The following is a 23110-nucleotide window of genomic DNA, read 5'->3' as shown; positions in this document are numbered from 1 at the left end:
TCTCTGAGTCACCTCATCAGATGTACTTCTGCCAGTGTTGTTGAGTTCCCATAGGCTTATAGGGAAAACATTTCTCTTTTCATCCCTTTACAACTTTCCCCCCTCGTAGGTCCATCTGTTTTCTAGTATGAGATCCCCTCCATTTGTGAAGAGTGGCTACATTTGTCAAAGGCTGTTGTCACTCACTGTGTCTTTTCAAAGTGTGCTATGTACTGAGGATTGGCAACTCCTTCAGTCCCACAGCCACTCATGTACCTGATGAAAGATGGCTCAGATGAACAAGGACATGCTCTTTGCAAAGAAAGCACAAATAAAATGAGGGTTACTGTATAGAGTTCAGGAACAGTGACCATAGTGCCCAAAGGCAGGCAGTGGCCTGGAGCAGGAGGCTGGCAATGTATGAGACCTTAACAGAGTTCGTGGGAACTATGAGCCAAGGGGACCCTGCCTGTTAGACATCAGAACGTTGAGACCGGCCCAGCTAGGTTCATGTCAATACCTTAACTCAGTGTTGCAGTTTAATTCCTTCAGTCTCTTCAGATTATTTTAAGAGTCATTATCATATTTTCCCTGTACCCTAAAACTGTTGCACAATATAAGGAGAGGGCAGTTAGCTATTTGTGACGTGTGTGTGTGTGTGTGTGTGTGTGTGTGTGTGTGTGTGTGTTTTGAAAACGTGCCAGGCAGAACCTGCTGCAAGTTTTCCTTGTCACTGCGGCCATCTGTTGTCCTTCATGGGAGTGGGGGGATTTCTGGCAAATAGCTCCCTAATGCTAAACTGTCTCTCACCTTTGAAGACAAGAAGACAATCACTCAAGTTCCCTTTTTCTTTTCCTTCCTCCCTCCCTCCCTTCCTTTCTTCCTTTCCTTCCTTCCACCTTTTCAAAGGAATATGCTTTGCTGCAGTAATGTTGTGAATTTTTAAAAAGGAAAAAAAATCTGGTTTTTATTATAGCACATTTTCTATATTGAAGCAAAATAATTCTTCATTGTTAATATTTGTCTACATAAATTAAAAATATGTTATTGTGTTATTGCCTGAATGCATATTCTTTTAAGCAAGCAAGAAAGAATTAGAGTTGTGTTTCAAATCCTGCTTACTGCTTTGTAGTCAACTTGCTATGCATTACCTAAGCTCCTCTCTTCTATATAATGTTTTCTTTTTTCACTCAGCCTTGAAATTATAGTCATTTGGGTAGTTCTATTATTCTGAAACAGATAGCTAATGCCAAGAATATTTCAAATGAGAAAGGAGGATTTTGGAGAAGGGAGACAATTTGGCTAAGGCCTAATAGCTATGATTGTGATTAAATAGAGTGCCAGTAACAGAGTGTTCAGCTGTCCAAAAACCAATTTATGAATCCCCAAAAGTGAGAATTATATGTTATCAAAGTTAAGGTCAATGTTAGGTCTCTATAACATCTTATTTCTATATTTTCTGTGCATGTCATATGATTCCATTTGATAAATGTTGGATGGTCTAATGAATAAATACGGTAATCACTGTTTAAAATAATAGAACATTTAAAGTTTCAACTCTTCCAGCACATACTTAAACATATATTCATTTTAAAGTTACAATCTGCAGTTGTGTTTATAGCAGCATATTATGATAATAAAATTTAAAAGACAGCATTAGGAGAATATACGTGAAAATCAGTAAAATGTCCATCTATCACTTGCTAAGTCTGTGTAAGGATACCATAATAATAAACAGGGGGAAATTGTGTCATTATATGGTCTCCTCTAAGTGTTAAAAAGGGAAATTGGAGCCTAGATAAGTGGCTTCATGGTCAAGAGCACTTGCAGCCTCTGCAGATGGTGGGTTCCACACCCACAGCCTGCCAACAGTCTGTTTAAGCTGCAGTTTCAAGGGATTCACCATCTTCTCTGGATCCACAGATACTGCATGCATGCACTGTAATTTATACATGCAGGCAAATATTCATGCATACATAATAACAGAGGTCTCTTTTAATAGGAGAAAATTAAAGAAGAGTCATAGAAATCAAAATATTTGTACAAGCACTTCCTTTAAGAAACTCAAATGTTTTGAGACATTTAAAGATACCCTCAATCTAATATAGCCAGTATTAAAATAAATATTATGTAAGGTTGTAACACTCCTTGAAGTTTTATTTATGAATGGCAGAAAACTGTAAAACTTTTTAAACAAATTGCTCAATATTTAATATATCATATAAGGTGTTATGTAGTCATTGTAAATATGTGTGATGATTTAGATGATCTTAGAAGTTAAAACCTTGACAATATCACATAGAGTAAATAACACATATACAAATAGCATGATAAGTAAGGCTGTAAGAAGGAAAATGTCTACATACATGTGTAGCAAATCCAGAAATATTCAGAAATGGCTAAATATTAAAGGGTGCCTACTTCTAGGTAGATGACAGATGTTTAACTCCGTCACAGTTATGCATACTCGGTTTGCAAGGGTAAGTATTGTATTAACTATTTTTCTCTTGGTTCTGACAAAATCCTTAACAAAAGTAACTTGAGGAAGAAAGATGTTATTTTGCCTATCCATTGTGGCGAAGATGGACTTGGAGGCAGGGGCAGAAGATGTCTGGTCTCATTGCTGCCTCGGTCAGGAAGCAGAGATGAGGGTCGTGGTAAGCCCATTGTCCTTTTCCCCTTTCTATAAACCCAGGCCCCCAGCCTGTGGAATGAATGAGTCTTCCCCCTCCAGTTTAACCTCCCCGGAAGCTGTCACAGTTACACTGCAAAATGTCCATCTGAGTGGTTCTAAAGTTAATCAAGTAGACAAAGCAAATTAGTCATTACAAGTCTTTATTGGCTTCTAAATCTATATATGGTATAAAATTTATGCTAGTTACCTTTTTGAGTTTTTGAATTCATATAAGCAGGTTACATATCTTCAGTTTTATAGTTTCAATGTATACATTTTGCCATAATTTCTCCACTTATTAGAAATATAAAAAAAAACATGTATTTTGTCATCCATATGGCAGTATTGTTAAAAAAAAAGGAGAGAGAGAGAGGGTGATGGACTAAACTCTCAAAACTATTATGGGCATTATTCTAGTAATGTGTTTGAATGAATTTTTAATAACATTACTTTATTGCTCTGGTGGTTTCAGCTCACATAATAAAAAATAGGTATTTTTCTTCTCTGCCTCAAATATCTTAATATATAAAAATCTGCCTGACTGCATAAATTCATTTTAAGCTAACATCATTTATTAAATTTGACAGAGATTACCTGGGGCTTGCTTTGATAAAGAACGAGAACTTTTCATTTGGTTGTTTATCTATCCTTATCTGATGTTTCAAGAGAACAAATGTAAATCTTCATTGTTTGCTTTCTAGAGAAAAGAAAAGGAAATGAAAAGGCTAGTGCATAGCTTATGGATTGCTTTCTGATTCCAAATCCACAGCATATTAATACTAGTCTCCTAACATTTCATAGATTAAACTCAATTTTGTATACACATTAAGTTTATAAAAATGAAGATATTTTTTAACCTTTCTATATGAATTGTCAGTTTGTTAAGGATTATAGTCTTAGCTATGAAGTCACAAACATACCAGCTTCTTTTGACATGGGATAAGATGATTTAACTTCAAACACAATATACCCTCTGGATTATGTTTTGCTTCATCTTGGTGACTTCTTTTCTAACTACTCCAGAAGTTTTCCTCTCTGACCAGTAGAAAGGACATGGGAAAATTAGTCTTTTTCTCTTGCCCATATTCCATGTAACAGCAAACCCTCTCATGCTTTCTACAAAAAAAAAAAAAAAAAAAAAAAAAAAAAAGAGAGAGACTTCTTTCTTGTAATTTGCATGTGTCTCTTTTTATAAACTGAGAAATGCTGCCTCATCTATCTCCTTAAGTGTCTCATTTCCATTAGCCTTGTTTATAATACATTCATCACATTCATATATTTTTTAATGGTGACTATTCCAACAGGGAAGGTGGTCCAGTCATTAAAGCACTAGCCTTATATGCATGAGGATATGAGTTTGATCTCCAGTACTGGGGGTTGATGGCTCGGTTTCACTGAATCAGCAAGCTCCATGGCCAAGTGAGAGGCCCTGTCTCAGAGGAGAAAGTGAAGAGAGATTGAAAAAGATGCCTAATGTTGACTTCTGACCTTGACATATATACACATATGTATGCATGCACACCCACACATAAACACATATAATACACACACACACACACACTTCATATCTTTGCTTAAAATTCTCTGAATTCTATTGTCCACATGGCAAGCTCTAATGTCTTCCCACTGTACACCCCACTCCTCCAGTAAAGAACTCCGACTGCCCTCTCTGTCTCACTAATCAGTCTTACTTTTCCCACACCTGCCGTCCTAGTCCCATTTGTCTCTTGAGTTTGGGATTCTGTTTGTGCTTATCTTCTTTTAACACTCTCTGATCACAGAAGGTTTTACTCTTCAGCATTCTATCTGCAGTTCTTTAACGTGGTTCCCTTAAGGAGGCCTGAGTTTATTCACCCCCACCTCCCACCGCACTTGGTTATGTTCTCATTTCTGTGCCAATTAATCACCTACAATGGCCGTGACTTGCGACACCAGGAGACTGGGGCATTTTCTGATTTAGTCTATAAACATTAAGGAGCTAGACAAAGTTGTGTTTGGCTCTAAGGCCGAGGCAAACACTCTGCTTGGCTATAATGCTGTGAGTGTTACAGCCTTTTTTTTTTTTTTTTTTTTTTTTTTTTTTTTTTTTTTGTGCAGAATGTCCCAGTAGATTAGAGGCCAAGAAAGGATTCATAAAGAAATGGTGTTTCAACTGTATTCTATACCAAATTCTACAGATAATATGCAGTGCAAAATGAGACATTGGTGGGTGTAAGGAACTTTATTTAAACTACAATAAAACCACATAAAGGTTATTGATTGAGAATTTATCAGTTTAATCTAGTATCACTTTTAGACATTGATCTATTAATTTGGGTTTTTCCCCCACTCTGAAATCTCCTCGGATGGCTTGTTCTTTACAATGATCAAAACGTTTTCAAGGGAAATACTCAATGCTCAACAAATCTGACTTGGAATAACTATACTGTTTTCTGTCAGTGACCCAGAAGTAATAGTGAATTTACACTTAAGTGGCTACATTACCCAAAGCTGGCATGGAGTGCCTTGTGTTTTATGACAAAATTGCATAATAAAGGATTAAGCAGTTGCATGTTCACATAGTTGTGAGGACCAAAGTCATGAACTTAATAGTTGGGTTCTAAAACTCACGGCCTAGACAGTTCTCAATACCTAATTATTGCAAAGATCATTGTGTCTAGAACATACTTTGAAAGTGAAATGCATCTCATTATTTTAATAATTATATAGAAAAATATATCCTAAAATGTGATAATATTTTTAGTGTGTCCATTCTGCTGTGCAAATATCCAGTTTTCCCATTATTTCAGAATGAAAATTCCAAGAACTTTTAGAAAATAATCTCACTATGATTATGGTTACTTTTTGTCCTTTTTATTAGGCAGTTATTTTCATATTTAAGAAATATTTAGTAAAATCTTTAAAATACTACATCATATTCTATGCCATCTGCCTCCTTTTAGGTTGGAGAGAAAATATTGTTTTTCTTGTTTTACTACCTCATGAGAATCTTGACATTGGATTTTCTAACAGTCCTATGAAACTTTAGGTGTCTAGATCTTCTTGTAGTCATCAGCTAATTCACTTACACTTGAATAACTCCATTATTATAATAAATACTTGTGATGGCTAATCATCTTATTTGTCACCCTGATACACTTTGAAATCACCCAGAGAGTTTCAATGAAGGGTGGTCTACATTAAGTTGATCTGAGTATATGTCTGTAGGTACTTGTATTGATTATGTCAATTGAGGGTAGAAGACCAAGCCCACTGTGGGAAGCAGCATTCCTTAGGTTTAGGTCTTAGATTACTAATGGAGAATGTCATCCAAGTACTAATTATGCATACATTTGTTTCTCTCTTTGCTCTTTATTGTAGATGTGCTGTAACTAAACATTTGCAGCTCTGTCCTCTTATATTCTCAGCTCTGATGCAGTGTAACTTGAAATAAACTCTTTTTCTCTGACAATTTGCATTCTGTCGGGCTGTTTTATCACAGCAACAGAAGTGTCACCAGGACACCGCTTGTGAAACAACTGAACATCTAGTGTATTGTCCGATAGACTGAGCGATGTTCAAGGATCTCAAGAACTTGAATGAGTATATTAAATGCTTACTAATGACAGATTCATTGTAGGATTTGTGTCTAGTTCACATGCAATTCTTGATGTTATTAACAAGTTTCATAAACTTTCTGGATTGCTTTAAAATGGAGCCAACTATGTCTGAGCGTTAATTTAGAATTCTGAATGGAGATAAGCATCTGGGCATGGTTCAAGACCTATGTAGTAAATCAAACTTGTAAAGACTAAGGCATAAGTAGGTGTGGTATTTAGGAATCAAATGCAACAAATACAATTCTACTCATAATTAGTGGTTTAGAGTCCAATTAGGTGAATATTAGTGATTGATTTATGAAAGCTGGGTTTGACTGGGTGCCTCTTTCAGTCGAGATATTTTCCTCTGATAGCTTGAAAAGCAACCGTAGACCTAATAAATGAAACTTTCTAGGTTTCACGGATTGTTTATAATGTGTTTTAGTAAGAAAAAGAAAAAAGTAATGAATGAATTGAATGAGTAGTATATTGATGGATGGTAGTTGCAAAAATGAGAGGCAACGGCAAGAATGTAGTAAGACATGTGTATGGAGAAGGGTGTGCTAATTTTTAAACAAGTTAAGTCAGACCTCCTTCCGAAGGCTGCATTCCAGCAAAGACCATGAATAATGAAGAACTATATGCATCTGAAGGCACCCGGCTTAAGAACATCACGTTCCTGGTGAACCATATCATTCATTTCAAGTGTTTCCCAGTACTGTTGCCCTAAGAATACTGCAATACTGAGAAATATAACATCCATGGCAGTGTTTTCTAAATGACTATATAGTATATAATCAAGCCATTTGACTGGAAGCTAAACTGTTTTACAAATGTATTTTTAGTTTAACTTTTAATAAGATCAACCTATGAACAAAAATGGAAAAGTCTGTACTCAGTGAACATTTCGGTAGTAATTTAAAATAATGTCACCTCAGTAGCCGGTATTTTGATTATAATCGAATTGGGGTAAAAGAGGAGTGTGTTCAGAGAAATAACTAATCGACATGTTCCATTCATTCACTAATGCTAATTAAATAAGGTGAAATTTGAAATTAAGGTTACTTTTTAGTGCCTGGGGTTAGAAAGAGCCACCCTTCGTTGAGATGGTGTCTTTTTCCTGTATATGCACTTGTTGAGCAGTTGGTACAGCAATCTGAACAGTCTAAAAGGGACATGAAGACTGCCAGCCCCAAATGCTGCTAAGCCCAATACAGGGGAATATTGAAAAATGACCCAGCAACCAATAGCAGGTCACTGGGCTAACTCTTCCTTCTGGGACATGTTTCAAACCTTCAAAGTGAGTTTTAAGAACTATCCAGTAAATGTGAAATTGTGAACTAAAATACGTTTAGTTTTAAGCAGATTTACCTTCAGATGTGTACCCAGAGGTGGTTGTAGACAACAGTTAGCTTTATCATATTACTAATTGTTTGAAAGCTAAAAAGTAGGCATCCCCACACATTTTTCTCATTCACTTGGTATTCTAATGGGAAGTCAAATATGTTTAAATGTTAAATGGCTACATTCTTTTATTTTATGTTTCTAGGTTGTATAATTTTTGTATCACTGTTACACATTTTCGAGTTTTTGACATCTGTATGAAGCTATGCACATACTTTTAGAGGACTCCCTTTACTGCTAACCACTGGTCATCACTAAATTATCAAAGAAACAGGAACACTTAGCACATAGTCTTTTAAATCTGCCTTCACAAACACAATTTACTTTCAGTTAATGTGGATCACTTCATGTGTCAATGGCTTATTCCTCGAAAGTATTAAGAAAGAGGATGCCAAGATGAATGTCTTCCTAAGTAAATCTCTGGTCACAAGTCAAATTCTTTATTTAGGACGGATTGTCATAAGCAACATTATTAACCTAAATTATGAAGCAGATTGAACACATTTGATGACAGTATTTGAAATCATCTCAAAATATTAAACGAATTTCACTGTTAGCATTTTATGAGGGGGAGGGATTGAGTTAATTACTTGAAATCTGCATCTGGACAGATCTGGATCAAAACTCACTGTTTAGTATGTGAGAAATTAATATAATTGTGCCTTAATCTCCTTGTCTATATAATGTGGGGATGACCTTATAACCATTACTTCTGGGTTTTTGTGAGTTACTAGAAAGTGTAAAGAAGACAGAGTATCTAGTCACTTGTGAGGACCTTATACATGCTGGTTGATTGCTAGATAGAACTTTAACTCTAAAGGTAAAATTCTTCATATGCTTTTGGGATGTTTTGGGATTTTTCTTTGTACATTATCAAGATTCTTTGTCTTCTGTGAATATTTATTATTACTTAGTTGCCCTTCATGTAGTAATTATTACAAGTGTTTTCTGTTATGTCCCAATAAAAATAATGTGTATTTTACCATTCTACATTCAGGTCACACTTTCAACGTGTAAGAAAGATTGGCTTATAAAGTCTAATTCTTTTCTTTATGAACATCCTCATTGGTTTGTAATTTCAAAGTCTCTCCTTTAAAGAATGGAATTTATATTTTCAGGATAGTCTTCTACTTTCCATACTGAGCTGCTGCACTGACTTGGAATTTAATTTGCAATTTGATATAAAAGTCTCAATTTCCTATTTTTCATACCACAGATTTTCTTGACACTTGCTAAAAAATTAATGGACCTTTCAATTATTTATTCCTCCGTTTCCATTATGATTTAGTGTGGGCTTATTCTTTAGCCTTCTTCCTGCATTTAATGATTGGGGTAATAATATTATAATTGTATCTGTGTGTTATCATACTTATATGTGAAAAACTGGCATTCTTGGTTGCACATTGGCATGTTCAGTATATTGGAGTGAGTGTATAGAAAGGAAATGTTTAGCTTACTGTGTTCAGAGTTGACGTGACTGAACATACATGAAGAAGTAACACAGGAATTTACTTTTAAAAAAATCAGGCCTTCATCCTGCAGCACCAAAAAAGCAATCAATGAACTTGACAACGTTATGTCATACAAAGCCAAGGTTTAGAATTTGATTGTATTTGATATACAAGCAACAACAGTGAGAAAAAATAAAACACGAACATTTAAGCATATAGTATGACAGCTTTCATAATATAACCCAATTTACTTTTTTAAAGCTCTGTGATTCCAAGAATTGCCCATTATTGCATAAAGAGATTAAAGAAGGTAAAAATATATTGAAAAGTATTTCTTGATGGTGGCCTGAGAGGCTTGAGAGGATATCAGTATTTCCCAATGGGTCTCTAGATTTAATAAAATGCAGATCAAGTCATGGTAGCCTTTCAATAGATGTTTAGAGGCTGTTTCTGCAATCACATGCAAATGCTAGGAACAAAAATAGCTGCAGTGATTTTGTAAAAAGAAGCTTGAATCTGGTCGATTTGCACGATCTGTTTTTAAGACTTCCTGTAAAGCCACAGCATGCGGGTAATATTTACTGAAATGCCCATAGAAATGAAGCAATAGAAACTTTGAAATAAACCACCATGCATATAGTCATACAGTCAATTATTTTTTGTTATAAATTTTCCATGGAAACTAAGTGCATCAAAGGCTGGAAAGAACATAAACCTATATATTAAAAGAACAAGTTGATCTATACTTTATGGTGAATACAATTAAGAATTTTGCCATCCTGCCTAATGTAAAGCTATAGGAAACATAAAATTTAAAAAAAAAAAAAAAAAGATGGAAGAAACCTGCAGTCTAGAGCAAGACTGATTTTTTTTTTAAATTGGAAGAACATTCTGAACTATTTGCAACTGATTACAACCCTTGGTCTTGTGACAGTAAGACTATGGAATGACTGAAATAGTCATTTCTTAAGCTAAGAATGCAAAATTGTGACTTGAGAGTTGGCTTTTGTTCTCAGAGTGCTTTAAGTGAAAGCCCAGATCTCCAACACTCACCTGATAGTCAGGCTTGGTGTTGAGCCTCTGCCACCCCAGCAGTAGAAGGTGAAAAGAACTCTCTGGAGCTTGCTGTCCTTCCAGGCTACATGTAATGTGAACACTGGGTTCAGTGAGAAATCCTAACTAAAAATATGATGAGTGGGCATGGTGGCACATGCCTTTATCTCCATTAAGAAGACCTCTCTAAGTTCTAGGTCAGTCTGATCTACAAGATCCAGCCAGGGCTACTTGGTAAGATCCCATCTCAAAGGGGGAAAATAAAAAAGAAAAAGTTGTAGAAACAATAAATAAGATAGCCTAACTTTAACTTTTGGCTTCTACAAGAACCCTCAAACGTGAGTACATCCCCCACCATCAGTACACACACACATACACACACACACACACACACACACACACACACACCAGAGAGAAAAGGACAGATATTGAGGAAGGAGAGACACACAGAGAGATGCCATAATTCTGCACACTCATTAGAAAAGTGTGTAGTTTTTCCTTGTCAGTGTGACTGTGACTACTATCCTACTTAGTGAGCAAAGGATCATAACCATACAGAGACTTGTATGTGAATGTTTTAATGACTTTATTTATAGTGTTTCAAGGCAGGAAGTACACAATTTGTAGACAAAGCTGCATGAGTAACAATCCCACAACCTATAAATTTGTCATAGACTATGAGAGAAAAATCTCAACAGGATTATAGATATGTAATTTGCCAGAAATAAAGAGGTGCCCTTTATGCAGAATATAGTTAGAAACCCTTAGATTTTAATGCAATTAAAAATTAAAGGATGGAAAAATATTTGATGAGATTTGAGACTTATTACTCAGAGCTAATTATGCTAATATTTCTTTCATTAAAAACTATTTTCTATTAGGTTTTTTTTTCAACTTAATTAAGTGTGTGACAATCAACAGAATTAATTGCATCATGGCTGTGGAGAATTCTGTTATCTACAAAATCAAAGAAGAAAGTCAAATGTCATGGAAGTTTAAGATTAGAAAAAGAACCCCATTATCTGTCAAAAAAGTATTTCTTCAAGAACTATGTTTAACAAAAGTTTGCTTTAAACTTTCATTTAATAGAGCTGAAGTAGTGGCTCTGAGGTTAAGGGCACTTGATGTTTTTACAGAGAACTCGAATTTAGTTCCCAGCACCCACATACCAGCTCACAGCCATCTGTAACTCTAGATCCAGATGATCTGATACTCTCTTCTCTCCTCTGAGGTACCACACACACACACACACACACACACACACACACACACACGGTGTGCAGATAAATACATTTATACACATAAAATAAAAATAAATCTTTTTAAAAAGTCTTTTATTTATTATCAGACTTACCCCAGTTTAAAATCAATGAGTAAAAAGCAGCATTTTCAAAAGCAAAGCTTCATTAGCAATATAATTTAGTGGCATAGTCAACAACAGACACTGTTATCTATTAGAGCTATAAAGAAAAGTAAAGCATAGTCCATTATTCATAGTATGAAAAGGAGGACAGAAATATACACAAACACACACGTACAGACACACACACACTGGTTATCAGGAGTGAAAATGCAGTAATAGACTGGTTAGCATAGGATCTTACCACTTACTGTTGTCATAGTCACATCATGAAGACACTAGCTCTTGAAAGAAGTAATCCTGATTATATCCCACCATGTATTTATACAACTAACCTCTATCATTGCACTTTCCAATTTCTATTGGATATGCTTATCACAGTTGATGTTCTCAGTAAACACTGAGTTGTTTGAAAAACTGCAATTTACTTCTCACACTGAGTGAGAATACATGATTACCAATATTTTTGAAATGAGTATTGAGTATATTATAAAAAGTGGAAAATGTATAAGACTGCCAGTCATGGTGCCTGCTAAAGGGAATTTTTAAGTGATTACAGACGATTTCACAGAGAATTAGATTTCATTTAAGAAAAAAAGGAAGTAAGAATAATACTGAATGTTGGGAAGGATTTTTGCAGAAAGAATAATGTGATCTACATAGAGTTAATTTGAGATTTTGACAGAACTCCTTTGGGGAACAATTCCAAATAAGGCTAAAAATTTTAGTTTAGCTAAGTAATTAAGGTTTCAAAATCATAACCATGATTTCATAGTTGTTGTCAAGGGAAATATTCTAAAGTTAATAGAATGGAGGGCAAGATGCAGAGCACTTCAAAGATGTTCTCGTATAGGATTCAGAAGAGTCAAGTGATGATGGCAGGGAACATAATGCTTGTTATGAGCATATTTTAGGAAAGGAGAGAGAAGACAGAGACAAGGGTAGTATGGTGCTAATTAAACCAGAATGGTACATTCAATAACCTATCATGTACTACCTGTAAGAGTGGTCAAATCCCAGGGGAACCCCTATTTACATCAAGCTTTATTTGATATTTGTTTTTCATGACCATCATGTTTGTTAATTTACTTTATTTCAATTTTCAATGAGAGATTGAAAGTTCATGATGTTTATTGGATCTGTCGATTGTATAAGGCTATTGTGTTTATTGAGAAATATCTGTGATTGTTGTGATCACAATAGGTGATAGTGACTTTAGCATACTATTTGAAGCTAAGGGTTTCATTTAGAAGATGATGTTGGGGGCTGAGGAGGAAATGACTTAGCAGGTAAAGGTCCTTTCCACCAAGTTTTAAGATATGCACTCCATCCCATTAAAGAATCTAGGCAGTGGAGGTTTGGAAATGTGGTGGGCAATATTACTGTATGAATTTCAATATTAAGCACAGTTGAATAGTTGTAATTTTAAGGTAGGAAAATGAGGAATAGTTTTCAGATGCCTTACTAAAGCAAACATTTTTTTTTGAACAGAGAATTAATTCTTAGATACTTTATTATTCAGGTTGCTTTTGTGGGTGTGGTATGAGGGACCCAGTTGGCATGTTACTCTTCTCTTAGTGTTTGTATTCACGTTTCTAATGTTTGCCTAGAATCCATGTCTTCTGGTTCTTCCTAAATACCAGATAGGGCTGTTATTTAGTATCTATTCAGTTCTTATAAATATGATGTTCCCAAAGTGGATAGTGAACAAATTTTCATAGTAAGTGTTTTAATGCCTTTATAATGCATGAAAACACTGTGTGGGAATGTCTGTGATTCGCATCGTTGGTCCTGTGACCTGCTCATTGCTGCTTCATGTCTTCTCTTTAGCTGGGATGACAGTAGTTCAGTGAGCAGCGGTCTCAGTGATACCCTGGATAACATCAGCACAGATGACCTGAACACTGCGTCCTCCCTCAGCTCTTACTCCAACATCACTGTCCCCTCCAGGAAGAAGACTCAGGTGAGAGCCTTCCTCTCTCTTCCTCTCTTCCCAGTGATTCCATCAATTTCTTCCTCAAAAAAAGAGAGAGAGAGAGAGAGAGAGAGAGAGAGAGAGAGAGAAGGAAAAACAGAAAACGTAAAAAGAAAATAAAAAAGAAAGAAAAGAAAATATATTTTCTTTAACTGTGATTTTATTCATTAATCTGAAGTATTTGCATAAGCCGAATAATCAGACAGGCTAATGACTCACCAACACTGGAATCTGAAGTGTTTTTGTTTTAGGACCCCTAGAGTTGCAGCCCTCAGAACTATAGCAGTGTCCACCCCTCCGACCCACCCCCACCTCCTTTGAAGATTGTGAATGACTTAGAAGTATTTGCTGATCTCTAACCCAGAAAGACCCACCTGAACATTTTTTTTCCCCTCTAATACTGATTTACTTAAAAACCAAGTTTAAAAAACAGTTTTAACATGGGATTATTTTTAATGAGTTTATAATGATGTCAAAAACAAATTAGTAGGTTGACTTGTGGGTGGTCAATCAAGAAAGAACATTGAATACATGCTGTCTTGTCTTGGTCTTTCCCTCACATTTGTCATAGAAAACCCCCTTTCTTTGTAAAGTTTAATTAGGCTCTTCTGGATATTATTTATCCTGTCATCCTCTAATATCTGCAAAGGGAAATTCTATGGCTCAAACTGATGAAACTTAAGTGAAAGCATAGTTAAAAATAGAATCTTTTCCGGCACGCTTCTGAAGTATAGATCAGGGCTTTGTTATTTTTCCTGCCAGTTATCTGAAAACACGTTCCCGGTCCCGATTCACACTTTGTAGGGTTTTTCTTCATGGAAAGTTTTCCTTTCTAGCTGAAGACAGATGCGGAGAAACGGTCAACAGGTGACGAGACTTGGGACAGTCCAGAGGAGGCTAAGAAGACCGAAGAGGACTTTGACGGCCACGGTGATGGAGGTGCCAAGTGGAAGGATACTAGTTCTGGACTTGCTGAAGACTCTGAGAAGACAGGCGGGCAGAAAGCGGCCCTGTCTGTGTCTCAGACTGGCTCCTGGAGGAGAGGCATGTCTGCCCAAGGAGGAACACCAGCTAGGCAGAAAACCGGCACAAGTGCACTCAAGACCCCGGGTAGGTTTGTCACGTGAGATCTGCGCTACAGAATTTTAACCTATGGTCCCACTGTGCATCTGTTTCCATGTGTATTAGCTCTCCCTTTATTACTTAGATTCTTATGCACACAGTTAAACAAGTTTATTCTGCAATCCACATACCTGATCATATAAGCCCACATAAGTATGACAATGTGAAAATCCCGTGGGGATCACACTTGTCACAGAGGGTTGCTATGTGCTGTGTTACAATGGTCACTTTATATGTACAGGTAAAGTCTTGGTTCTGGACAAATAATACCTCACTTTTCCTGACTTTTTAATGAATAGTCTCAATATTGATTTTACAAATGCCACTACATTCTGTTTGTTTTGTTTTTCAAGAGGGGGTTTCCCTGTGTAGCCTTAGAACCTGTTCCAAGAACTCACTGTGTAGACCAGGCTGATCTTGAACTCACAAAGACGCACTTGCCTCTGCCTCCCAAGTGCTGGGATTAAAGGCATGTGCCACCACCCAAATGCTTGAAATGCTGATACCTTTTACTACAAACCTGAGAGTTGAATGACTCTCCCTTATTTTATAAATAGTGTTTCCTGAAATGCAGATGTCACAGAACACTTAAGATATAATCATAGTAAAGGTATGGAGAGTTACTTCTTTTCTGGTACAGCAGTTCTCCAGACTTCATTGGGGCTCACATATCTGATATCCTGTGTATCAGATATTTACATTGTGATTCACAATTAAAGGTACAAAGTAGCAATAAAAATCATTTTATGGTTGTGGATGTTACCACAACATGAGGAACTGTGTTAAAGGGTTTCAGTATTTGGAAGATTGAGAACCACTGGTCTAGTACTTGGCTCGATAGGCATAAGTGACTTCTGAAGCAGGAGTGTTGTAAGATACAAAACATTAAAAACTAAGAAAATAACCTATTCACTTTATCTCCTCAAGAGCATTACATTTCCTCCGACAGACTTTTTTTTTTCTTTCTAGCTATGCACACTCTCAATCCTCTCATTATATGAGTGGGCCTGTTTAGGTCAGAGAGAAGAAATATTTCAGAACTGAAGTGATAAAGAGCATTCACATTTTTACATTTGGTCTCGGAGGTGTTACTATGTCAAAACATTCGAATGAACCCATTGGTGTGTTTCTTGTTAATTAGGGAAGACAGATGATGCCAAAGCTTCAGAGAAAGGGAAAACACCCCTGAAAGGATCATCCTTGCAGAGGTCCCCTTCGGATGCAGGGAAAAGCAGCGGAGATGAAGGGAAAAAGCCACCCTCGGGCATTGGCAGATCATCAGCCAGCAATTCTTTTGGTTATAAGAAGCCAAGTGGTGTAGGATCTTCTACCATGATTACCAGCAGTGGTGCCACCATAACTAGCGGGTCAGCTACGCTGGGGAAGATACCCAAATCGGCTGCCATTGGTGGGAAGTCAAATGCAGGAAGGAAAACCAGCCTAGATGGGTCCCAGAATCAAGATGACGGTGTCCTGCATGTGAGCTCCAAGACCACCCTCCAGTACCGAAGCTTGCCTCGCCCTTCCAAGTCCAGCACCAGTGGCATCCCTGGGCGAGGTGGCCACAGATCCAGTACCAGCAGCATTGACTCCAACGTCAGCAGCAAGTCGGCTGGGGCCACCACCTCCAAACTGAGAGAACCCACTAAGATCGGCTCAGGGCGCTCAAGTCCAGTCACTGTCAACCAAACAGACAAAGAGAAGGAGAAAGTTGCTGTCTCAGATTCAGAGAGTGTTTCTTTGTCAGGTTCCCCCAAATCCAGCCCCACCTCTGCCAGTGCCTGTGGTACGCAAGGGCTCAGACAGCCAGGGTCCAAATATCCAGATATTGCCTCCCCTACATTTCGAAGGTAAGGGTACGTAAGAGGATGCTGGGGAAAACGTAAAAGGTAGTATATAACAAGTATCTATTCTACATAAAGGTATTTTAATTTATTCCAAATATTTGAAGATTCGGTATTCTATACTTGTTCAAAAATATAGTGAATTCTACAGAGCTGATTATGTGAACTGTTAGTGCAAAGGCGTGATACCCATTTAGATAAGGGGTTAGCCTTTGAGGTATACTGTCAGGGTGATGCTAGAAATGCGAGCAGCTTGTGCAAAAGGCTTAAAGTCATAGAAGTGGTCATAAAGTGAAGTGATAGCTTGTAAAGTAATTCAGCAGTTTTCACCTCTCCTTTCCATAATTGAAAACAAAATCAAACTGCATAGATCTTGATAAACACTACGTTTACTTCTATTTCTCGAGTAGTGTGACTTCTAGAACTCTTTAGCAGTGTTTATTGACAGGGCCCAGCTGCATGATATATACACCATGATTATCTTTGCATTAAGTATGTGAAGTTCTGCTGAGGAACAGCCCTGCTTTTAGACACCCAGAGTAGCATGGGGGTAAATTAGTGGATGACATAGGACAAATTGTTAAATATCTCTGCCTCTGTTTTCTCTTCTTCAAGTTAATACAGTATCATGTATCATCTGTTATTTGTTAAATATTTGAGGCTTGTTTTTATTCTACTAGTGCACCCTAGAATTTTGATCTCTTAGAAAGAGCCTTGGAAAGTTTGCTCTCAAATTTAAGTCACCTTCGAAGCATAACTTTTTGAAAAGGAGCAGTCAGCTTTCTCATTAGAAGTACTAATTGGGAAGAATGTTTTGAAGTGTTGATTCTTCTTGGAAAGAGTAAGTTGCAGCTTTAGCAAGAGTAAATATTTTCACTGCTTATGTGAAAGCCAATAGTGCCTCCTTGTGGCCCATTACCTATGAAACAATTTCTCATATTCGTCATAGAGATCTTCCACTGCAGGAAATATGGATTTCATTACAGCTGAATTAGTAACCATTCTGCCATTACTTCATATCATTTTATTTCCATATTTGCATAAATTTGATTATATCATCTGTTTCATTTACAAAACTAAAATGTTTTCTGAACTGAACTCCAATAGCTACCTTAGCACCAATGATATTTCAAATTGCTGGTATACATATATCTGAGTAGCTCTGGCAACTGACAGAAATCCCTGTGGTTTTTTCCATGGGTGGATTTCAGCAAATCCATAAGTTGGCAACAATATGCAATATTTCCAGCTGAGTCACTCAGGCCACCAGACATTACCTTAAGTGTCCCCTTTAGATTTTTGAGCAACCTGTTTTTAAAAGGAGGAAAATCCATTTAAGCGTCATATACCGAATGCGTAGAAGTTGTTTCATTATAATGGTTTTCTAGATAGGCAATGCCGGAATGGCTAAAATACATTAGAGTCCTTTGAGTACTACAGGTGTAAAAGTCAAGCATGATCATGTTTGACTTTTGCCCTCTTCTGCCCACCTTGGGTTGCAGTTCAGTGCTGACTTCCCCGTAAGAGATTGTAAGAGCTTTTTAGTAGTTGATTAACACCAAGACCGATCATATCACCTTCAGGAACATAGAGGCTGGATGTGCTTGGTAGCTCACTACTCCAAAGCACACTTGGCTCTGTGGACTGAAACCCTATGGAATGTGGATATGAGTCTCTTGGAACAACTGAAGTTGTTATTTGTTTTTCTTTTAGGTTGTTTGGTGCCAAGGCAGGTGGCAAATCTGCCTCTGCACCTAATACTGAGGGTGTGAAATCCTCCTCAGTAGTGCCCAGCCCTAGTACCTCATTAGCGCGACAAGGCAGTCTGGAGTCACCGTCGTCTGGTACGGGCAGCATGGGCAGTGCTGGTGGGCTGAGCGGCAACAGCAGCCCTCTCTTCAATAAGCCCTCAGACCTAACTACAGATGTTATAAGCTTAAGTCACTCCTTGGCTTCCAGCCCAGCGTCGGTTCACTCTTTCACATCGGGTGGTCTTGTGTGGGCTGCCAATCTGAGCAGTTCCTCTGCTGGCAGCAAGGACACTCCGAGTTACCAGTCCATGACTAGTCTCCATACGAGCTCTGAGTCAATTGACCTGCCCCTCAGCCATCATGGCTCGCTGTCTGGACTGACCACAGGCACTCACGAGGTGCAGAGCCTGCTCACCAGAACGGGTAGTGTGAGATCTACTCTCTCAGAAAGGTGAGCCATACCGGCGGCATTGCTGAGTCCTTAATCCCTTCTTCCCTCACTGTGCCCACGACCCCACCCTGCTCTAAATTTCCTCCATTCCACTGTGACTACAACTGTGCAGTGACATAAAAATGAAGTTAGATTTAGAGTTAATAGATAAGACCAGTCTCATTCTTCACTTGTGTTACCAAATTTGACAAGGAATGACGTCATTAAAGGTAGGGTGATTGGATCACTTTCTTAACACGAATGCCTCCCTTTCTAGCCAGTAGGCAATTTGAACACTATGTAAAGTAGGTGTTCATGCAGTGAGTGGTATCTTCTCAAGACATTTCCAATGGTGGTCAACACAGATCCTAAGGATGGTTAATTCAAATGGATTCTACAATTGTGCTCTGAGAAATACATGGAATTTTTAAATATAAGTTTAATCTCTTAATTAAGATACAATCTACAGTGCTCGAATTGTCCTTTAATCTGTTATTTCCAATTACTTTCCTCTGGATTCACTTGACTGTGTGAACTACAAAGTCAGGAATGAAATACTGCCTTTTGGTGTGCAGTCACCTCACTGTACTCAGTCTTGTGATTGGCACGTCCACTACATTCAAACACCTGAAACCTAAATGAACAATTAGTCCTCAATGCTCATGTGATTCAAAGAAAGCCCGAGCTTCCCTTCAGATTTTGTTAGTACACACGACAAATAAAGAACTGCTACTGAACACAGACTTACAATAATATCTCAGATTCTAGTTTCTGTAGTTATAAGGTAAGTAGGCATGATCACATGTCATGTATAAAACTTACACCAAATGGTTATATTTAAAATGTATTAACAGTCTTATTTAAATAGTATATCTTAGATTTATAATAACATATGTGAAGGATTTTTTTAAAAAATAAGTTAATATCTAAATTGAACAAGCAGATTATAATTTCCTAGTCACAACCATCCTCCAAAATACATATATTCTTTAAATTAAAAAGGTGGAAACAAAAAGTTGATCATATGGATTTCAACCAAGTTGAAACCAAGCCCTCAAACATTAAATACTAAGAAACATGGTCAAGTATATCATTGTAACCAAGAAACCATCCAGTCAAAACTGCACATTAAAATCAACAAGTTCTATAGTTATGGTGGAATCAAGTGTTAATACTTTGTTCCACATTTTAGCTCTACATTTACTGTAAAAATACAGCAATAAGTATATTGTCATTTACAGTTTTAAATCAAATCTTGTAATAGTTACACAATATTAGAAATAGGATAATTTTAACCCAACATTAGAATAATTAAATAAAGACTCTCTAAGATATGCTTTAAATGTTATTAGTGACTATTCAGCCATGTGAACTAATGTGAGTATCTTATTAAGAATGACATATAAGACTGATAGTAATAAGTTCATTCCCGCCAATGGCTCTATTGAATGTTTTTTTGACTTAAAACATTGTGTGTACTTTTCCTTCTGATGGAAATTGCAAAGAGTACATGTTCAAGAAAGTCTCATGTGAATGTACTTACATAACTGGTCAGTTAATAACTAAATGGAAAGCATAAAAGTGGATGAAAGTGTGCTTTTTTTAAAAAGTCAATTTGAGACATATATGATAGATGTTAAGGAGTATTTAAGTTTTTGACTTCTCTTGATACACTTTGATCTTCATGTCCTATGGCTAATAAATCAGTGAGTTTTCTTACTAATTCCAATTTTCACATAAATCATTCCCTCGAATTAAAAAGTAAGGAAATGAATGACTACAAATGAAATATTTTTTCCGTGTTGCACTGCACATCTGATCTAGTCATTGGTGGCCCTGTGACTGTAACCAACCCAAAGCATATTTTTAAAGTAATTTAAACTCATAGACAATCTTGAAAATTTGTGGTTTGTCATTAAATGTAGAATTTGACAACCGTGCAAACGAGTTGCACATTACAGCTTTTGGCCAGAGACATATAGTGCACGGATTGGAATCTCCACTTCACTCACTGTGTCTCCCTTCCTAGCCATTGCTGACACTGGAGTAGTCAGTTCTTGAAGTTTTGCAGGAAAGCCAACATAATATTGTCATGAATGTCTAGACCAATGGTTCTCCACCTTCACAATGCTGCGACCCTTTAATACAGTTCCTCATGTTGTGGTGAACCCAACCATAGCATGTTTCCATTGATACTCCATAACTGTAATTTTTCTTGTGTTATAAGTCATAATGTAAGCATTTTGGGAGATAGGGGGTTTACCAAAGGTGTTTCAACCCAGAGGTTGAGAACCATTGCTCTTGAGTCCAGGAAATGGTCTATATTATTCAATTTAAGTGTGTTTTGAGTTATTTCACTGTAACTTATAGATATGTGATTTTTTTATACAAGCTGATAACATTGGCAAAATAACAATTTTCTTATTTTCTGCAATATTACAAAGAAATAATAGCACATGATCACATAAATACATAGCCCAATATAGCTCTATTTAGAGATGTCTTATTTGTTTTGTAATTTGTTTCTTATTGATTTACGATTCCTTTGGTTTGATTTTTAACAGTAGTTAGGAAGTTTTATAATCATAACATATGACAAGAGCAAATTACTCATAATATAATGGAGTACCTGTAGAAGAAAACATTTTAGCTTTGGTTTTGAGTGATTTGGTTTTAAGTCAGTCTGTTTTGCATTTGTGTTAAATCATCCCCATTGTGTACATGCTATGTATTTAATTTTGATCATTTGATGCTCTAAGCAAAGAGCAATAGTCCTGTAAGTCCATATTCATTTTCCACTTTGGCGAGCTGCATGCTAGAGATTAGAATGGAGCCTCTCAGTGTGTCCCATTCCTCTCCATTTCCAGTGAGTCATTTCCCACTTAGTTAAAATGATGGTGATACAATATACAAATAACCCTTTAAATACCCAGGTGTCAGTCATTTCTCAAAGATGAAATAGGTTTACTTCATTAATACATTTAAATAAATACAATAAACATTGTTTAGAGGAAATACATGTTATATGTTGAATTCTCTCTTTATGTAAGCGGAAAACAAATTCATCCCTTCTATTAGACACAACTAGACAAGGTACAACTGCTATGTGATTTTCCATCCTACCTTGTCATTGGGACTTGTCACATTGGATGTCATAGTCATCCCTATGATTCTTCTGCATATGAAGTCACAGCAAAAGTCTAGTCCACTCCACTGCACAGGAGAGGGAGGGTACCACAGCATCCACAGGGAAGTTAAGCTAACATGATTTAATGCGTTTTCTAATCACTTTTTTAATGCCACTAGGATAGAAAGAAACCCCACATTTATTGCAACAACAGAGGCCCTGCCCCTTAGTTAGCTTTTCCAATCACTTCAGTTTTCATGTATGTGTTAGCCGAGTGCTAATTTGTGTAGTTTGGGGAATGAATTTTGTTGAGTATATGATTTTGGAAATTTTGTTTGCATTATGTCCTTAGGGGTTTTCTTTGTTTTTAACAGCATGCAGCTTGACAGAAATACACTACCCAAAAAGGGACTAAGGTATATATTTCTCTCAGCACAACTGGTGCCTCTTTCTGTTGTTACGTAAACTTTCTGTGCTATGTCTTCTTCCCGTCTGTTTGCTGTGTAGCATCTGGCATGGAAGCTGAAGGCTCTTTTGACCTTGATGCTTTCTCTGGCTTAAGGAGTAGGTGACGCTCCTTAGGAAGCGATGCCAGTGAGGATGGAGGTGCTGACTCGAGTGAATCCCAGTAGGAATGTCATGATCATGAAATAAGAGGCTTTGTTCATGTGGGGAGCAGCTCGGATGCTGTGCTAGTGCTAGTGCACAAGTCATCTCTCTCTTACTGAGACCAGATTACTTCTCCGGGTTTTTTTCTCCTTGAAAGTATGTGTTTGCAAAACTTCAAAACTGAGAAACCAGGGAGATGACTCCGCTGGTAGACATGCTTGGTAAGCAAGCATGAGAACTTGAGTTCAAATTCCCAACACTGGCAGGAGTAGAGGCAGGAAAACCACTGGTTCACAGCTCTGCTCGGGTTTGGTGAGAGGAGAGTGATCCAGTTTCAAAGGTGTAAGGCAGAAGGCAATAGAGCCCGATGCCTGATTGCTTCCACCTACATGTGTGCCCACAAACCACACACATATACTATACACATTCATGCATGTACAGGTGCCCACGAAAATTAACATATTTTTAAAAAATGGAAAATTAGTCTCTCCCCCCCCCCCAGTCTACATTGTCTATACCTATGACAAGTAAGAAGGAAAGGTTGAAGTGTGCTATAAATGGAGTAGATAAAAAGAAATTATCATCACAGGGCTGGTATGTCAACTAAGGAATTATTTACAGAATGTGTCTTATAAGAGCTTGGTCCCAATTTCTACCTTCCATGCCTGCTCATATTATTTACCAGATCAGTTTAAATCTGAATTAATCTACTGTCACCTAGCAATATCTAAATAGTTGTTCAATTCAGAATAA

The 23110-nt window shown here is 37.0% G+C and overlaps 1 protein-coding gene across 1 annotated transcript in view; it reads left to right on the top strand.

The window, feature by feature from the left end:
• The window catches only part of Nav3 (neuron navigator 3), a 281130-nt gene that overhangs the window by 193885 nt on the left and 64135 nt on the right, over positions 1-23110 (top strand). Inside the window, exons 13-17 of the mRNA XM_051206388.1 lie at positions 13330-13462; positions 14311-14584; positions 15738-16446; positions 18154-18642; positions 22123-22164. Of these exons, the coding sequence (XP_051062345.1) occupies positions 13330-13462; positions 14311-14584; positions 15738-16446; positions 18154-18642; positions 22123-22164 (1647 nt within the window). The remainder of the gene's footprint in view (positions 1-13329; positions 13463-14310; positions 14585-15737; positions 16447-18153; positions 18643-22122; positions 22165-23110) is intronic.

Source organism: Phodopus roborovskii, unplaced genomic scaffold (assembly GCF_943737965.1).
Source record: "Phodopus roborovskii unplaced genomic scaffold, PHOROB, whole genome shotgun sequence".
NCBI lineage: Eukaryota > Metazoa > Chordata > Mammalia > Rodentia > Cricetidae > Phodopus > Phodopus roborovskii.
This window is presented reverse-complemented; position numbering and strand designations above follow the sequence as displayed.